General features: G+C 31.1%; 2 protein-coding genes across 4 annotated transcripts in view; both read right to left on the reverse strand.

The window, feature by feature from the left end:
* Nucleotides 1-363: 363 nt before the first annotated feature.
* Nucleotides 364-19561, reverse strand: part of LOC125837352 (uncharacterized) — a 293499-nt gene continuing 274301 nt past the window's right edge. Inside the window, exons 2-3 of one of the 2 annotated variants that reach the window (XM_049516488.1) lie at nt 2179-2371; nt 364-2077 (exon numbers count right to left, since the gene is read on the reverse strand). In XM_049516488.1, coding sequence (XP_049372445.1) covers nt 549-2077; nt 2179-2368 — 1719 coding nt within the window. In that variant the 5' untranslated portion in view covers nt 2369-2371 and the 3' untranslated portion in view covers nt 364-548. Of the gene's footprint in view, nt 2078-2178; nt 2381-19561 lie in introns of those variants that run through there. The other variant, XM_049516486.1, reaches the window with a different exon arrangement.
* LOC125837354 (histone acetyltransferase GCN5) overlaps nt 14267-19561 on the reverse strand; it is a 28711-nt gene continuing 23416 nt past the window's right edge. Inside the window, exons 11-13 of one of the 2 annotated variants that reach the window (XM_049516490.1) lie at nt 19440-19533; nt 14579-14720; nt 14267-14494 (exon numbers count right to left, since the gene is read on the reverse strand). In XM_049516490.1, coding sequence (XP_049372447.1) covers nt 14431-14494; nt 14579-14720; nt 19440-19533 — 300 coding nt within the window. In that variant the 3' untranslated portion in view covers nt 14267-14430. Of the gene's footprint in view, nt 14495-14578; nt 14721-19439; nt 19534-19561 lie in introns of those variants that run through there. The other variant, XR_007443522.1, reaches the window with a different exon arrangement.

The raw sequence follows: 19561 nt of genomic DNA on the forward strand, positions 1-19561 counted from the left end.
GGCGAAGGGTTCGCTTGGGAACCAACAATGGTTCTCGAGTGTCAACCACGTCCAGGATATAGGCTCAGGGAATGACACATTATATATTGGTAGGCATCATACCCAATGTAATCTCACATAGTGGGATCTGTTAGTATGGGAGAGTAATGTGTACGCAGACCTTATCTCTACCTTAGTGGTCATGTAGAAAGATTGTTTTCAATGGATCCCCGCTCAAGACAGAGACAAACTAGGAAAAGACATATTGGAAGTATAATGCACAATCTATAGTAACAAAACAACATATAGTAACATTACAATACAATAATAAAATAATACTACAAATAAAATACATGAACTGATAGATAGTCGCATAAAACGAAATAATAGATAGTCACAGAGCCTAAAGAATATGTACTTAATTTATTATGAGGATACAGAGAGAATGAAATACTTTTGAGAAATCTTCATTGTTATTACTGTCTTACCAAATTTACTTGTTTTGAGAGAAATGACTTAGTAGATAAGAAAAATATTGGGTCAAAGCAAATTCCTGTGGATATCAATGTTCAACCCCTTTCATCACCACTCCACATGTCCTTAAACTTTGGACCTATTGGTCCTTCCTCACCCAAAACCTCATTTGGTAGATCTCTCACTATTTTCTCAATAGCTTTCTTCAGTTTCCCAATCATAAATCTTTCTACTTTCCTCAGCTCTTTTGATATATCATAGCTAATTTTTGGACCCCATTCCCTTCCATAATTAAGCCATACTGGCTCCACTATTGTTGAACCCAAGTATTCTGCTGCTACTACTAAGAAGTTTGTTCCTATGTCCTTCAACTTCCCCTTTCCTGTATCATTTCTGATTCCTACATCTCCACTCCCTTGCAAATTCTTTCCTGGTTCTGGATAAGCAGCGTGTCCATGCAGCGATGAGTACACCACGGGTTTGTTACCGTTTTGAAATTCTAGCTGAGAGGCACGTACCCAAATCCCTCCACTGTGTTGTGAAAAGTATATACCTTGTAACTCCCCATTGAAGTTGCTAATCCTCAATGTAACATGTTCCCAATCGCCAACGTGCTCTCCAATTTTCCCCAAGGAAATGGTCATGAATTCGAGTTTAGCCTTTGCAGGTCCATTGAACGGATAAAATAGCCACACAGCAATATCAGTATATGTTGCACCAAACATTGGTTTAACGTGTAAGTAGGCTGTGGCACCCTGTAAATCTCCGTTCTTGACATTAGTTTTCGCAGCATCATCAATCGGGAGGTCCAGCCAGTAAGCACCATCGTTCGAACCATCTTGAGGAAGATTTGAACCTGTGGGATGAATACCTACAGGTGAAGATTCTTGTCCTTTGGTATATAATAATGCTCCATTCTGAAAAAACCAAGTCACTGATGAGGGATAGTATTCTTCATCAGGATGAAAATAAATCAGCGGAGAGTATGCTTGAACCAATGCCTTAACTTGTTTCAAATTTGGCATCGCAGATATATCAGATTTAACATTCTTTAAACAAGCTAATGACTCTGCAGCTCCATTGTTCTGAACCATAAAAGCACCTGTTGCCACTCCTAAAGCTCGCACTCCTCTGTCTCTAGGTCTCGATGAGTACACATTCAAGCCATTGGCGCCCCAAATCCAATCATGACTTTCACATACATCAGTGAGATCATCACGAACACAACGGACTTTATCCAGAGAAGGCTTCTGAGGCGAGGTCGAGACAATATGGCCTATGGCTTTATAACCCTCAGGAGGTATTGGCAGCCAGATATAGCCGACACCATCCTGCTTGATTTTCAAGTTCTGACTACTCCATACAAGGGTGTAGTCAATTGGCATCTTCAGCGTACCTCGTGATGTATCTCTCCCAGCAAGAGTCCATCCAAAAAGGGGAATATTATTTGGTTGGGTATAGGAACCAAACATAAAGAAACCATTTGGTATATTTGATGGTTCAAAGAATGTAGCTCCAAGATTATCTGGTCCACCTTCATGGATAGACCAAACTTTAGTTAAGGATGATATTTGAGACACTTGTAATCCTCCAAGATCAATGAATCCACTTGCAAAGCATCCACCTGAAATTATTGGACATGAACTGGAGGACAATTAACAAGTGATTCAACTACTAATCATGAGAAAGGATTACAAGATTGAATTTGAGAAAGTATGTACCTACCTGAAGGCCAAGTGGGCAATGGAGAAGGAAGGCGAAAGGCATTATCAATAGAGAGTGACATGATGTTCTTTGTTGAAGCAATATTATCCACCAAAAATGTTGCATTTAAGTTGCCTCCTCCCATGGTTGAATTTGAACAACTGATTCTTAAAGCAAGTGCTAACACTAAAATAATACAAGAGATAACCATATCCTGCAGTTGAGACAACGTAAAGAGATACTTATACTAAAATTTCCAAACATCAGCTAAGACGTACAAGGGATCGGAGAGCTAAATCTCAACAGTATTTAAATTAAGAAACAATATCTCTGCTTCACTTTTTTGCAGTTACAATTAGCATATTTAACAACTAGAGAAATATTCAAAAGGTGCACAAATTCCACTACTAAATGCAAAGTAGCATAACACAAAAGGTCATTAGTCATTACTTATTACCAATTTACTAATATGCAAAGTTAAATTGACTAACAGCAACAGTATGGCATTGGATAACTTTTTGTTGAGTCTTCAAGTTAGGTTGTTGGATTACTTAAAGCTAATATTTAAAATTCGTACGTCATATTCTTTTAAAGTTGGAAGCATGAAACGGTAATAACAATAAACACATTATGCTTCTTCCTTTTTTGGACAAGATAATCAATAATATACACTAGCGTGTGGTTATGTCAATAACTTTGTAACAATTCTTTTGTCATACTTACTTCATCACTCGTTTACTCATTATATATATACTCTCCTTTCCTTCTTTCAAATTTAGCTTTACACCACTCAACTTAACTAATTTTCGGAGTTAAATTGAATTAAAATAATTCAATATTTTAAATTTAAAAGATTGAAAATTATATAAAAAATAGTATAAGTTACTATTTTTCTCATGTCAATATGATGAAAAATAGATCTGAAAAATGTTGGTTAAAATTTATATAGTTTAACTCTTGAGAAGCGACTAGGGGTGTCAAATGGGCGGGTTGGGTTGAAATTGGAGATATTAAAATGGGTTGAAATTGAAATTAAGTTGGGTTCTGACCCGCTCAAGTTTACTTTGGAATCAAATGGGTTGGGTCTTGACCCGCCCAATTTGACCCGCTTAATCTCAATAATTTTAGAAATAATTACAGAAATCCCACACTTTAGTTTACTTATTACCATTATCCCCTATAAGTTTTACAAATCTCCAAAATTCCTCATTTTCGCGCATTAGATTAGTGTATCTCGCGCATTAGATTAGTGTATCTCGCGCATCAGATTAGTGTATCATGTATAAAATGTACATCAGATTAGTGTATCATGTATAAAATGTAATGTATCTTACTTAACGATTAATGTATCTCGCGCATCAGATTAATGTATCAGCGCTTATATTATTGTATCTCGTGCATCAGATTAATGTATCAACACTTCTATTATTGTATCCGTTTGAGGAATTTCTATAATCATAAACTTTTAAGGGATAGATTGTAATTTTGCCTTAAAAGTATGTGATTTCTATAATTAGCCCATAATTTTAATATATTCTTCTTTAAGTTTATAAACACTGACTTTCAACTCAAGATTTTGTTTTTAAAAAAAAGTTACAAATTGATAGATAAATCTTAAAAGATATAAAATAAATAGTAATTCATACCTTTAATATAGGAAAATACATTACTTCAATGCAAATAAAGAGTCTTAACATGGGTTGAAATTAGAGATTAAATTAGATTCAATTGAAGATTCTCTTAAAATGGGTTATGACTTGAATGGATTGAGATTGAACTCAATTCGAATTATCTTAAGCCCATCCTTTAGAGGGTGTTTGGATTGACTTAAAAGTTAATTAAATCTCATTTTAAGTCAGTTTTTGACTTCTGAAAGTGTTTGACAAATTTAAAAAGTAACTTAAAATAAGTTTAAAATGACTTAAAATAAGTTAGGAAGTGTTTGACAAGGTAAAAAATGACTTAAAATAAATCAGAAACAAAAAGTAGATTTCCCCTACTTTTATTTTTTGATTTAAAAGTCATTTAAGTTTGACTTTTTATTTTTTACTTAAAAACTATTATTTTTAAGCAAATCCAAGTGGGCTCTTAAAAATATGAACGAATTGAGTGAATTGCCTATAATTGGGATCAATTTTGATACCTCTAGAAGCCACTAATAAAAGGAAAAATTGAATGAAATAGCAAACTATTAATTCAAATTAAATGTTATAGTCATAGTTTATTTTATTTGTAATTCGTAGCAAACATCCCATTTTTTTCCATCTGATTCGGTATACAATTAGCCATTTTCAATATACAATTACCCATTCGGTATACAAATGTACAAAATGTGTTTGTGTTTGCATAAAGCGAGAGAAAAATGTATATACAAATACATATATTTTCGTCATATATACACTTATAATTATACAAATATAAATTTTATCATACAAATTACAATGTATAAAAAACTAAACAATTTGTATAAAATTGGATGTATCTAGCGAATTATACAAATCAAAAGCTCCATAACAAACATAAAATTTGCTATGGAGCGCAATTATGCAAACTATAGCTATAACATATAAATATAATTTTTATATTTGCTATATGTGAAAGTTGTTCTTAGTAAAATGAAAGAAAGGGAGTATTATTTTCTCCATCTCTTTTATAAAACCTTATATTTTACTTATTCATACCAAATTTTCTTTTGAAATTAATGTTAAATCAGTTTTAAAAAAAATGATTTCCACAAGTTACTCTTTTTTTTTAAAAAAACAATATGGAAATATACGAAACAAGAAAATATCTAAGAAAGCCACAAAAAAAGTTTGTTGCTATCCACTTTTCGGACCTGTGGTCAAATTTAGTCATCTTTTGATATGCAATTGAAAATAACTATTTTTATGCAACAACAAATAATAGGAATAATATTATTATATTATTTTTTGAATATATTAAATTTAATGTTTCGAAAATATATCAAATATAATAATATTTTATAGTAAGGATAATATATAAATTACCTCTTAGTTTTTCAAACTGAATAAATATTACTCCCTTCGTCTCATTTTATATGTCATATTTTTACTTTGCACTTATATTAAGAAATAATGAAATTTTACTCTTATGTCCTTATTTAATTTTTTTGGAATCAAGCTTTCAATCAATGAATATGAAAATATTTATTTTGATTAATTAATTTAACCAATGAACATGAATCATTTACTTAGCTTTTCTAAGTTAGTCAAATGTATATTTTCAAGGCTAATAACTCACAAGGGTAAAAGAGGAAGAATATGGTAATTTATGCATTGATTTTATGAAATAATAAGTATTATGGACCAATTATATATAGAAAGGGATAACATATAAAATGAGACGAAGGAAATATTGAACAACTATTTTTAGTATATGAACCAGTAAAGATGAACTAAAAGAGTATGAATTAGCAGTCTAAAAAAAGGGTTTTTTTCCAAAGCAATGGAGATGTGGGATTTAAAATCATAAATTTGCACATTTTTTCAAAAAAAATGGATTGCTCTCTAATTTCTGCTTTATTTAATGGGACATAAATTCTTTAGCAATTAAAGTCATATCCAAGCATAATTTATGCAAATATTATAATTAAAAAAAATATAAACTTAAGCCTAGTAAACTAAAGAGCAGCACAAAATATAGAGACAAAAAGTATAAGCCCATCAATCGTGATTGAGCAGTGTGCTCATCCTGAGGGCATGGAATGTCCTAAAAAAGGGTGGAGCTGAAGGATAACATTAACATCACTATTACTTCCGTCAATCGAAAATGAAAATTATTCTGTTTATACTATGGTTGCATTTAATCAAATTACACTGATATTTTTCATTTTTTGAGAGTTAACTAGTTTGTTAGAATCTATCTATGAAATTTTCAATTTTTTTTAAATGAAATTTATATATTTATAAACTAGATGAAAGTATATAAATCATAATAATTGATAATTTAAAATATTTAAAAAATATATGAAAAAATTACATAAAAAATAGACTTGTTTAAATTTCAAAATCTGAAGAGTGTAAGGTAGATTGAGTATTAATTAATTAATGTGAAAAGCAATGTATATGCGATGATATGAATCCATTTATAGAAGAAAAGATTGGATGTGTATTATTTACCTGGATAAGGTATGCCATGGCCACCGGCGTCCGGCGAGATCTCTCACACAATACAAGATTTGAGCTACATTTGTAGTTTCATCTGCAGGTGTTGTGATTAAGTTAATGAAAAAAGAAGGGGGTAATATGGGATTATACCCTTTTCAGAGCACGTAAAGCTGATTTTGGGGAAGGTTTTGTTGCTTATCATTCTCAGCTTTGCATTCTATTAATCAATTCAACATCTTGTCTGCCCCTGTCCTCTTATTATTATAATAATAATAATAATAATCTATACGGCTAATGCCTTTTTACTTTTTAACCTTTAATATGGGATTATACCTTTTTACTGTTGTTTGGATCAGTTTTTGAGTAGTTGATTAATTTTATCGGGAAAATGCATAGATTTCCTCTTAAATTTGTCCCGAAAAATCAGTTACACGTTTAAACTATTATGACGACTTATTACACACATTTACACGTCCCATGAGGTAAATAAATTCACTTTTAAATAGTAAAAGTGTGTAATAGATCGTCATAATAGTTTAAGCGTGTAACTGACTTTTCAGAACAAGTTCAGGAAGGAATCTATGCATTTTCCCTAATTTTATCAATACATATCATCTTTTATCGTGGAGAGACTAGGATATCTAGTATTTTAAATTTTCGTTGAACCAAAAATTTCATTGCTCTCACCCAATTCATTGTTCACTAATTAAAATCAAACAAAATAATGTACGTGAATCGTGAGCTAATATGACCAGTTAAATTCAATTATCTATAATATAATAGTACTCTTTAAGTTGTCAACATGTTTAAGTTGTACCCTTGAATTAAACAACATAATTACTTGTGTTTTTACCCCATATGTTTAAATTTATGTTAACCTATTTGATTGGGCACGTAACGCTTTTTGAAAAAAAAAAGATTTTGAAATTTATAGCCATGTTATGTTATTATGAAATATTATCTTTATTAATAAAAATAAGACGTTAAAATTAAATTCATTTCAAATTTAGAAAAATAAATATTTTCGAAATAAAATAGAAAGAATGTGCTCGTGGAATAAATTTGAAAGAATGTGCTTGTGGCATTAAAAGACATTTTTATTTTTTCGAATGAGTGATTTTAAAAAAGTCATTTTCTTTTATTAAATTACTAAGAATCATAAGAGATTATTTCGACAGAAGAAAAGTTACATGGTCCTCCTCATAAACAAAAAGTTACTACTTTGATTTCCGCATCAATTATTAAAGTAAATGCCATAGTGGATAGATAGGTTGAGGATGGTTGGATTTTCAAATAAAGCAAAAGGTTAGTTGATCAAACATCAATTGCAAATGGTATCCTATGACTTTTTATGTTTCCCATCTTTTTCTTCTATTTGGATCTGCTGCAGCAATCTGTCCTAATTTAACATATTAATATACATGATCTCTCATGCATATTTAATTTTTGAGAAAAGACATTAAGTGACACCTGAAGTTGTCTCGAATTTTTAAAAAGACACTTTAATTATGCGAGTGTCTTATTACCCCATAAAACTTTTAAATACCTTTGTAAATAGACTATTTTGATCCATTTTCTCCCTATGTTTGTTTTCACCCAAATGAAGTGCGTGAATGAAAATTTTTACTTCCAAAAATGAATTAAAAACACCAAGTGTCAAATCTTTCTATATTATTTAGTTACTTCTTCTTTAAATACATCATCTTCACCAATTCTATCTCTTTTTATTCTTTATGTGGCTTAACACTCCCCTATGTATTTCTGCAGGTGAGGGGCATCAGCAAACAACAATCCCAATGAGCTCACAAAAAGTTGATGATGAAGTTTTACTTCTACTATAGGTAGATGCGTTGTTTTCCGCTCATTCACACGTTTTATTGATGGATGAGAGCCTTAAGCTCTTAAGGATGATGAAATGTATCCCTTACTAAGTTCTTTAATTTTGTACCAAAAACTTATCAAATAAAACAAGTTCCCCACATCCTAACATACCTAATAGTAAAAGCTCACTCAAAATGGACGAAGGAATCATAATCGGAGAGAATACCGATGATGGAGCTCCGATGAAATCTCCAAGCGACGAGCAATGCTAAAATGAGCACCATAATTAACTTAACACAACACAACAAAAACCTCAATCGATAAGCTTCCTAACAATTCGAATTTGCAAATTAGGGTTAAGAATAAGCAAATTGGGGAAGTCCTAGGTGAAGAAATTCAAATTTAATTTTTGGATAATTCTCAAAAATTGTCCAATCGAAGTTTGAATCAAGTTCATACTATTGAAGTTGCAAGCTCAATATTTCGGGTCGGGTTAAACCCGCATTTTATTAATATTAAATTAAAATAATTAATTAAAGAGAGTGTGCATCACACACATATTCAAAATTTAAAATTGATGAGAAAATCAGGCAAACTGGTCTATTTACAAAGGTATTTAAAAGTTTTGTGGGTAATAGGACACTCGCATAGTTAAAATATTTTTTTGAAAATTTTAGACAACTTCAAGTGTCACTTTATGTCTTTCCTCTTAATTTTTTATACTAGTTTAGTGTACGTCCTTTGCATGTGTACATTACATCCATTAATACAAATTTATAAAAAGAACAATATATTTTCAAAAGCTATTAATGTTATAATAAATACAATATTTGTTTAACTAGTGAAAATGAATGTTACTCCCTCTATCTCTAATTACTTGTCCATATTTCCTTTTTTAGTTGTCCCTAATTACTTGTTCATTTTGACAAATTAAGAAAGGACAATTTTTTTTTACCTATTATACCCTCAATTAATTACTTTGAAAAAGATAGAACTTCTTGAAAAAATTAAGTTTTTAATTCATCCACTTCATAATTAATAGGGGTAAAATGGTAAACTCACTATGTCAATTATTGATTTCTTGTCAATTCAAAAGTGGACAAGTAATTAAGGACAGTGAGAGTATTATATTGATACAATGATTGAATTTAATGTTTTTGAACATGAAAATATAATGGATTTAGGTTGATCATTAATAAATATTTGAAGGTTTCTGTGTTATACTCAGAAACATGTTCAAAAGCAGAGTTTTGAGAAAGAGTATCACTTCTATAATGATTCGTTAGATCATTTTGAGTACTAAAACTACTTCAACCTTTTCGTAAATTTTATATGAGAATCTTGAACTATTTGTGTAGCTACGGTTTTTTAGTTGGTGAGTATTTATTAAATAATTAATTTTTAGTTGATTGTAAATGGGTCAAGTCTGAAATTTTTTTAATTACCTTATGTCATTTGGCCCATGTATAAAAACTGACTTTAAGTTAAAAGGAGTTTAATATTGGGAAAATGTATAAGTACCCCCAGCCTATGCTCGAAATCTCAAAGACACACCTAACCTTTACTAAGGTCCTATTACCCCCCCCCCTCCCCCCCGAACTTAATTTATCTATAATATTCTACCCCTTTTCGGGCTACGTGGCACTATCCTTGAAAAAAATGTCAACATGCGCTGGGCCCACAAGATAGTGCTACATAGGCCAAAAAGGGGTAGAATATTACATATAAAATAAGTTTGGGGGGTAATAGGACCTTAGTAGGTTAGGTGTGTCTCTGAGATTTCGGGTATAGGCTGGGGGTACTTATGCATTTTCCCTTATATGTAAATCATTACGAGGAACAAAAGTAACTTCCCGAAAAGAAGACTATGGTACGACACAACCTAGAGGCGACAATTGCTTCAGGTAAAGGATGCTTATATATATATATATATATATAGTTTCAATTCTGTGATGATTTCTAGTATGTAGGGGTGAGAATTATTATTATTACCAGTGAATTTGGTCGCGCTTCGTGCGATTTTTTTGTGAAATAAAGTACTAATAAATTTATGCTCTAATATTTTAGTTAAAATTAATTTGAGAGATAAAAGATGAAGAATCGTGATAATTGTTAATATCAACAATAAAAATATGTCTATTAATACCATAATAATAATAATAATAATAATAATAATAATAATAAATAAATAAAAAATTAGGCTAGTTGGATGAAAAAATATGAACCTGTTAGCTAGATCATTTTTGTATCCGTAAGATTTTAAATTTTCTTTTTAAATGTTTTTTCTAATAATATAGGTTTAAATTAAATAATACCATTATTATATGTGTTCAATGTAGATTTTCATAAAATTTTATTATAAATTATGATACAAATAGAATATAAAATGTCAAAAAATGCATGAGAATAAGATATTTTATCAATTCCCTGAATGGTCACCCAAGTTTAAGGAATTGCCTTGAAATATCATTTATGTTTCATTTAGGACTAATATCACTCAAGTATCCCTATTTTCCTTCAAATATACTTGACACTTCAAAAGTCTCACTCTCTCCTAGTTGGCATGCCATGTCATTGAAGCTTCTTTTATTTTTTAAGAATAGACTTATTTAATTCATCAAACTCATTTAACTAAAATAATGATCATATTATTATAAAAAAAAGTATATATATTAGTTTATTAAGAATAAATCTTCATACTTAAGAATCTCTTATTATAATTAAACTTTTTATTTTTTTATGTTATGAAGAATAGGTTTTTAAAACGTACTATAATATCATCAATTTTGAATACTTATAAACATATACATTCAAAAAAAAAAATCGATATACATATTACTTATAAATGCTAACTTACATCAATTAATCATAAATTTTACAATAAATCAATAATATTAAATGTCAATTAACTATTACAATAAAATTAATTGTGTATATATTTTGAAATTCATGCTTACAATATTTTTTTCTTGAAAAAAAGTAGAAAGTGAATAATATTATTATTGTTTTTTATCCAAAATAAATAAATACTCTCCTTCTATTTTAGTTGATATGTCATGTTATTAAATTATTATTTTAAAAAATAATAGACCTATTTAATTCATCAAACTTATGTCTCTACAAGGCAAATATATAAATTACATGAGAATTTATGAAGATCATAAAAAAAATTAAAAAAACTAATTCCTTTATATATTTTTTACCAAACAAAATTCAATGAAAAACTTTGTGTGCAATTATTACTTGGTAATTTTTAAAATCTCTAAGTAAATTATTTAAAAAATTTAAGCAATATTTTTTTTTATAAAAGTATTCAAATAAATTTGGAAGGTTGACAAAAAAGTTAGTAAGAAAGAGAAAATTATTTCTTTTTTAATTTAATTTTTTATTCTTATTCTTGCTATATTATATTATATTATATTATATTTTAACTTATCATAGAACTATACACCAATACATATTTTCATCCCAAATTCATAAAATACAAGTAATAATTAATTGAATTACCTATTTTAATTCAATAATATACATATTATATGAGATTAATATACGGATAAATAAAGATCAAAATTTTATTCTCTAATATAAATATTATACACTTTCTATTTTCTTTTCAAAAAAAGATCTTGTAAGTATGGATTTCAAAGTACCCAATTAATTATTTTTAATAGTTAATTGACCTTTAATATTATTGATCTATTATATAATATATGATTAATTGATGTAAGTTGACATTCATGAGTGATTTATATATCAATATTTTTTAAATATATGTGTTTATAAGTATTCAAAATTGGTGACATTATAGTAAGTTTTAAAAAACTATTCTTCATAGCATAAAAAAATAAAAAGTAATTATGATGAAAGATTCTTAAGCATAAATATTTCTTCTTAATGAACTAATATATACTTTTTAGAAAATAATAAGATCATTATTTTAGTTAAATGAGTTTGATGAATTAAATAAGTCTATTCTTAAAAAAAAATAAAAGTTTCAATGACATTACATGCCAACTAGGAGAGAGTGAAGCTTTTGAAGTGTCAAGTATATTTGGAGGAAAATAGGGATAGTTGAGTGATATTATGGTCCTAAATGAAACATAAATGATATTTTAAGGCAATTTCCTAAACTTGGGTGACCATTTAGGGAATTGAGTCTTATCTTCTTTGTAATTCACTCACTCCACAGTTCTAATCACAAAAAATAAATAAAAAATCTTCACAACAAAACAAAATCAACTAAAATTAGCATGGAATCGCTCAAAAGTTTTTCCCTTCACATTATTTAGGTACAAAAGAAAATAAATTTTAAAAACTATTAAATAAAAATAATCGACCTTCATTCATTCAATAGTCGTTTTCATTATACATGATTTACACAAAAAGTTAAGTAAAAACAAATAAAGACAATATAAAATTAGCTAACCTCTATTTCGTTTTCACATGAAATAATTTTGTAGTAATTTTTTTCAATCAAACTTCATGCAAACCGTAATGATGTATCAATTCGATTTTTTATGATAGGCTTCAATGATAATAATTACTACAACAAATATCAATTCAACTTAACAGTAATCTCATAAATAAAATAATTCAAGTACAACAAACACACACATTAATCAACCTGCACGACAAAAAAAAAAACACAATAAAAAATAATAAAATTAAAAAAGAAGAAAGGAAACATCATAAATTTATGGACAAATTACTTAACTACACTCCTTTACTTACCTTAATATCCATTTATCCCTACTTATTTCAAAATTTTCAAAAATCCCTTATTTACCTATGTATCCCGCATGTATCCCGTGCACAACGCTATGTATCCGGCTATGTGGAATGTATCAAACGCTATGTATCCCGTGCACAACGCTATGTATCCCGTGCACAACGCTATGTATCCCGCTAAGTGAAATGTATCAAATCTAATGTATCCCGTGCACAACGCTATGTATCCCGCTATGTGGAATGTATCAAATCTAATGTATCCCGTGCACAACGCTATGTATCCCGCAAACATCATTTTAAAGGGATTTTTGGTAAATAGAAAACTAGAAGGGATAGGATGTTATTTAGTACTTATAATATGTGGTTCCTATAATTTATACTAAATTTATTACTCGCTAATCATAATTCAAGCAATTGATGCCGAAAAAAGGCTTCAAATATAGTTCAAAAGCATAACCATTCAATTATGAAATCATTGAAAATGAAAAGTAGAAAAGAAATTAAGTAATAATAATAATTGGCACTATAATTTTTAGTTTTTCCAACTGAAAAGGGATTAAATATATACTACAAAAATTCATTATGATTTACTTTATATTTTATGTTTGGATATCTATAATTGATATACTTTTAACTATTGTGTTTTACATTTTACTTGTGTTATATATTCAAGTTGCTATTATAACTTTGATCATGTTTCTAATTATTGACATAACCGAATCGTTCCGATTGGGTTACACTTTTTCAAAATCAAAAATCGAAAAACCAAATGCACACCCCTAAAACATACAAACGGGCAAACAAAATTTACAAACTGTAGCTTCCATAACACAGAACTATAGCTATAGAGCGCAATTATCGAAACTATGTTATAGAGTCTTATTATGTCTATTATCGTTGCTATTTATGAAGCTTTCTAAAAAATAAAAGCATATCACTCAACTTGTAACGACATCACAAAAAAAAAGAAAAAATTAAGAAAATCACTCAACAAAGAGCAACTTCAAAAAAAATAAAAATCTATAGATGACGGCTGTCTACAGACCGTTAATATTATTTGGTTAAATAAAAAAAGTAAACCATTGTATATTTCCATTAAAAAAAAATGGTCCTTTTTGACTCCAGAATTCTTTCTACATTACCTTGACCTTAACGTATTTTCACATTTCAATTTTAAGAGCTAAGTGCATATGTGATGCTTCGATTTCATAAGTCAAGTCGGATACAACAGTTGCTAACCAAACAAGTCATACAACCCTAATTGGTTGCATAATTTAACACTAACATAAGAATGCGTCAGTGACAGCTTTTTACAGAATAAACGTGTACCACCTTGGGGTTACATATAAGATTACTTTGTGTACCACCAGCCACTGGGACACAACTGGTGTAAAACTCACCACCAGTCTCTGACGCAATGCAACACTGAAGTAACAACTTCTCAATACAATAAATTAACTATTGTACATCTACTTAGTATACAAATTATACAAATACTCTCATAAAACCCCAGGGTCGGATGATATGATAAGGCATCAATTATGACGGGATTCACTTGAACCAGAATCAACTTCATAAATAGCTAATAATGAACTTCCTACTGAATCTTGATGCTAGACTGTAGACCAGCTTGAACTTTGTTTGAGAAATGTGATTCAAGCCTGTAAGTGGATGCATAAAATGATATAATTAAAAAAATTAAACATGGAAAAAAAGAAGAGAGCATTAAAGAGCAATACACTTGCCTGGTTGAACATTTGTAGTAAATGGTCTCAGGAGAGTTATAGGTGCGAGCATTAGCAAACATCCTTCTCACATCCGCCAAAAACATATCAAATGTCACATAATATAACTCCGACTCAACCCGCTTTGACATTGTTTTTAAATCTGCATTGTACATAACCATAACAAAAAATCACAAATTAATTATCAATGAAACTAAAAGAAGGGTCCAAAGGGGAAAAGAGCATTTAGATTTGAATCTTGATGTAGATCAGCAAATGAAAGATTGCATGGGACAAAGCAGACTCCAAAATCAAAATCAAAGGAACAGTAGTTCATGGACTCTCCATACATGTATTATATCAACACCCCCCCCCCCCCCCTCCCCCAACAAGAAAAAAAGAGAGGATGTTTTTCATCTCTTAAAGTTCCAAAGTCTGATTTGGTCTTACCTCTCACATGGTAAAGTACAGAGAGAGAAAAATAGAAAAACTCATACAGGAAATATCCATTCATAACATGTGTGTATGCGCTGAAGGAATGAAAATAAACTTGGACACAATTGTGTCTCTGACATTTGTCCCCAAGAGCCTCCACGGTTATAGGACCTTTTGGAAATCTGTCCATGCTTTAGCAACAACAGAAAGTGTTCAAATTCTTACAAATATTCTAGAATATACATAAATATATTAAGTGGCTTAATTTACTCGTATTGTAATTAGATAGTAACTTTCTTTCCTTTTTAGCACATGCAAATATAGTTATTTAAACCCCAATAATTTGGGTGAATAATCAAGGTTGAATTCTCACTTATTTTCTCTTCCGCTTCACATATCAGATTTTTTGAGGAACGTATCAAGAGAATACAAGGATTTAGCAAGGTACAAAATGTATCGTCAAATATTCAATATGATTTCATAACAAATTCTAGCCAACTAAAAGGATCTTATGATCAATCCAGAGATCATTTGGATTCCATTAGTAATGAGGATTCGGAATATCCCACATTGATTAATCAAAGAAAGATTCAACAACGAAAAGAAAGATCGATTGTTCCTTCCTTTCTTCAAACAGAACGAAAAGAGATAGAATCGGACCAATTCACAAAATGCCTAACTGGATACTCCTTAATGTCCCATCTATTCCAGGAACGTGAGAAGCAGATGATTAATCATCTAAATTTGGAAGAAACCGAAGCAAGATCAGTTCTTTCTTTTTTCTCTGATAGATGGTCAGAATTTCATTTGGGTTCGAATCCTATTAAGTGGTCCACTAGAGATCAGAAATTGCTGAAAAAACAACAAAATATTTCTTTTGTCCCTTCCAGCCTTGTTAAGGTCACCAATATATTGGAAGAGAATTTTGTATGAAAAATTTTCAGCAACTTTCACGGCCGTATTAGAATAGGATTGTATCCCGACATGGAAGAGGATTGTAATATGTGGTCTATAAATAGAGCTCAGTGTAATAATTAGTTTATGCATTTTATTAATTAATATGTCTTGAGACTTTATTTCTCACTTGGTAGAAGAGCTACCGTGAGAAATCCCGAGGACAAAAAAGCCAATCACTGCATATTTTTCCGATGACTTTTGGATATGCCCTGTGTCATCTCTCTTGTCGCCAGTATTTTACGATAAGTAACACAACCAAAAGGTGCAGCAACGTCTAGCGACCAAACCCCAAAAAAATCTCCGGCAGAAACCCAGCAATGCACCATCACGCGCTTGTTAGATATACGACATCGGCGACAAATCTGAAACACACACCGGCGCGTGAGCAGTTTCTGACCACTTTCTAGATCAGTTCTTTTTCCTGTTGGATTCACCCATTGATTCCAAGCCGAACCGTACTTATTTCTTCCAAGTTCCAACCAATTTTTATTTTTGTGACATGTCCAACAGCTTCTTGGGATTGGAAGGTAGCCAATAGCTTCCAGCAGTAGATCTGGTTCCTTGAAGTGGTTCAAGCCAGATTTGCCAGCTTGTAAACTAACGGGGATCAGAACCCTAATCTGGCGACTCCATTGGCCTTCTTCAAGCAATCTCTCTAATTTGGGTCATCTCTACCTAGGTGAACACACTCGTTAAGTATACGATTCTCTGCTACCTAGGTGTAGTTCTTGTAATAGGTTTAGACACACTCGTGCATTATACGATTCTCTACATGGTCGACCACCTAAGAATTCTCATGTTGCTCAGACTAACAATGCAGGTGAATTTATTTATCTGAAGGGTAATATAATGAGTTCCTTTAGTATTGAGCAAGTACACATACATCTCCCACAAGTAGCCTCAGTAGCTCAGCATGATACTTCTGTTGATGGTAATTTTTTTGCTTCATAGTCTAATACCCTTGTACTGTGGGTCAAGGACTCCGATGCTTCTGATCATGTTTTTGGTGATAAGAGACAACTCACGTTTGTCAGATAACGTTTATTCACAATCTCTTCTCATTGTTACATAAGCCAATGGGCCCAAAATATAGCAAAGGGAGTTGGACAAGCTAACCCCCTATTCTCAGTCACTCTAAACATTGTTCTTTAGGTTTCAGGTTGTCCTTTAAATAGTGCATCTGTTAGCCGTTTAATGCCCTAAATTGTGCCATAATATTTCTTGATGATTCTTTACTCATACAAGACAGACGATTGGCGCAAGGCATGAATCACAAGGCCTTACTATCTTACTACTTCTAATTATTCCACAGCATCCCATGTTACAACGTTACAGATCATCCAGACCTAATTCATATGCATTTGGGACATATAAATTTATTCGAGCTACAGAAGATGGCGTTTAGTTAGTCTAGTCTATCGACATTACATTGCAAGTCGTGTCAACTTGAAAAAGACACCTGCACTACTTTACTATCTTACTACTTCTAATTATTCCACAACATGCCATGTTACAATGCTACAGATCCCAGACCTAATCCGTAAGCATTTGGGACATCTAAATCTATTCAAGCTACGGTCATCAAAACAAAATTATTCGGGCTACAGAAGATGGCATTTAGTTAGTCTAGTCTATCCACATTATGTTATGAGTCGTGTCAACTTGAAAAAGACACATGCACTACCATTCCACGTAGTGTTGCGAGTGTGTGAGTTAGTTTTTTCACTAGTTTATTATGATATTTGGGGTCCTAGTTGAGTTGGTTCAACCTAACGATGTAGTTATTTTGTCAGTTCATTGATGATTAATCAAGATGTACTTAAATTTTCTTAATGAAAGATTGTTCGGAGTTACTTTCTATATTCAGAGTTTTTGTGCTAAAATACAAAATCATTTTTGGTGTTTCTATTCATATTTTTTCATAGTGATATACAATACTTATCCTCCCAGTTTGAGCATCTGTTGACTCACCAAGGAATTAGTCATGAAACATCTGGTATGTACACCACTCAACAGAAGGGGTAGCAGAGACGAAGAATAGACACCTCATTGAGACTACACACACTCTTCTCATTCAATCTCGTGTCCTGCTGCATTTTTGGGGTGATGCAGTCCTCACATTTTGCTATTTAATTAATTGAATGCCCTCATCTTCAATTCGGAATCAGATTCCTTGTTCTATATTGTTTCCTTATTCACCTTTATATTCTACCCCCCCTCATGTCTCTAAGAGCACATGTTTTGTTCATAACTTAGCCCCGAAGAAAGATAAATTAGTCTCTCGTGTTCTCAAATGTGTAATTCTTGGTCATTCTCGGGTTCAAAAAGTGTATCGTTGCTACTCACCTGATCTTCGTTGATATTTTGTTAGTTGAAGCCACATTTTTTTGAGTTTCAACCTAACTTTAAATGTTTCAATCATCGTGATATCTCTAAGGTCTTACCGATACTAACTTTTGAGGAATCTATGGTTACTTCTACATCTCCATCCATAGTGTCACCACTCCTGACTTATCATTGTCGTCCGCGCCCACCATTAGGCCCAGTTGATTCATCTCTCGGACCTTGCACCTACTAAGGACTTGCCTTCTTCTAGTCAATCGATGAGGGATGTGCATCGGTCGATTCAATTCGATTTTTATGTTATCGGCTCAATTTATCGGTTTTCAATTTTTAAATACGCTAAACCAATAAGATATTTTTATTAGTTCTCGGTTTTTCGGTTTTTGGGTTTTTGGTCCTTGCGGTTTGGTTTTCGGTTTAACCAATAAAAAAATGCTCATAAAATAAATATATGACTTCTCCAACAATTTGACACGACTAGACAATAATGTAACTTTACATAATGCCCATAAAATAGAAACACTAGTAACTAACATGAGAAGAACTATATAAGTGCAACACTAATAAAAGAACAAAGAAAATAATGTGGAATTGAAGGCTAAATGGCAAAGGTAGTAACCAATCAGTACCTAATATTTATATAGGGTAAAGTAGTAAATTAGTCTTAATGGGTTATCGATTTACTCAATCACCCAATATTAAAAAACCAAATCCAAACAGATAATATTTTTTTTTTATAAAACCATTAAAAACTCCTTAACCCAATAATAGACTAATGGTAAACCAATAGCATATTTTCCGGTTCGATTTTTGCACACCCCTACAATCAATTGCACTTCAAAAAGGTATACAATCTACTAGTAATGCTAACAGCCATTATACTTTTTAGAGTTACCACCTTCTATTTATACGGGAGGTCGCTTTATATGGTCTTTGAGCAATCCTCTCGTCTTGAGCTAGTTTTTAGGGTTGACTTCTCAAAGTCCATTTAACAGTTCAACTTTTAAATTCATGTAGAAACTGCTTGGTGCATCAAAATTTTGAAATACAAATAACTTTTACGGGAAAAAAAAGAAGAGAAAATTCAATAAAATTTCAAGTAGATTGTCAACAACCACCACTGGAACAAAAGGCAAATATCCATTACCTATTGGATCTTTGATGATGTCATAATAATCAGGAACATCCCGTGCATCAACAGGTTCTTTGAACGGCCAGGAATCGGGATGGTCATGCATTATCTGCACAGGAGGGAAAAACTCAATAAAG

The sequence above is a fragment of the Solanum verrucosum genome, unplaced genomic scaffold (genome assembly GCF_900185275.1).
Source record: "Solanum verrucosum unplaced genomic scaffold, falcon-dt-bn FXZP01000147.1, whole genome shotgun sequence".
NCBI lineage: Eukaryota > Viridiplantae > Streptophyta > Magnoliopsida > Solanales > Solanaceae > Solanum > Solanum verrucosum.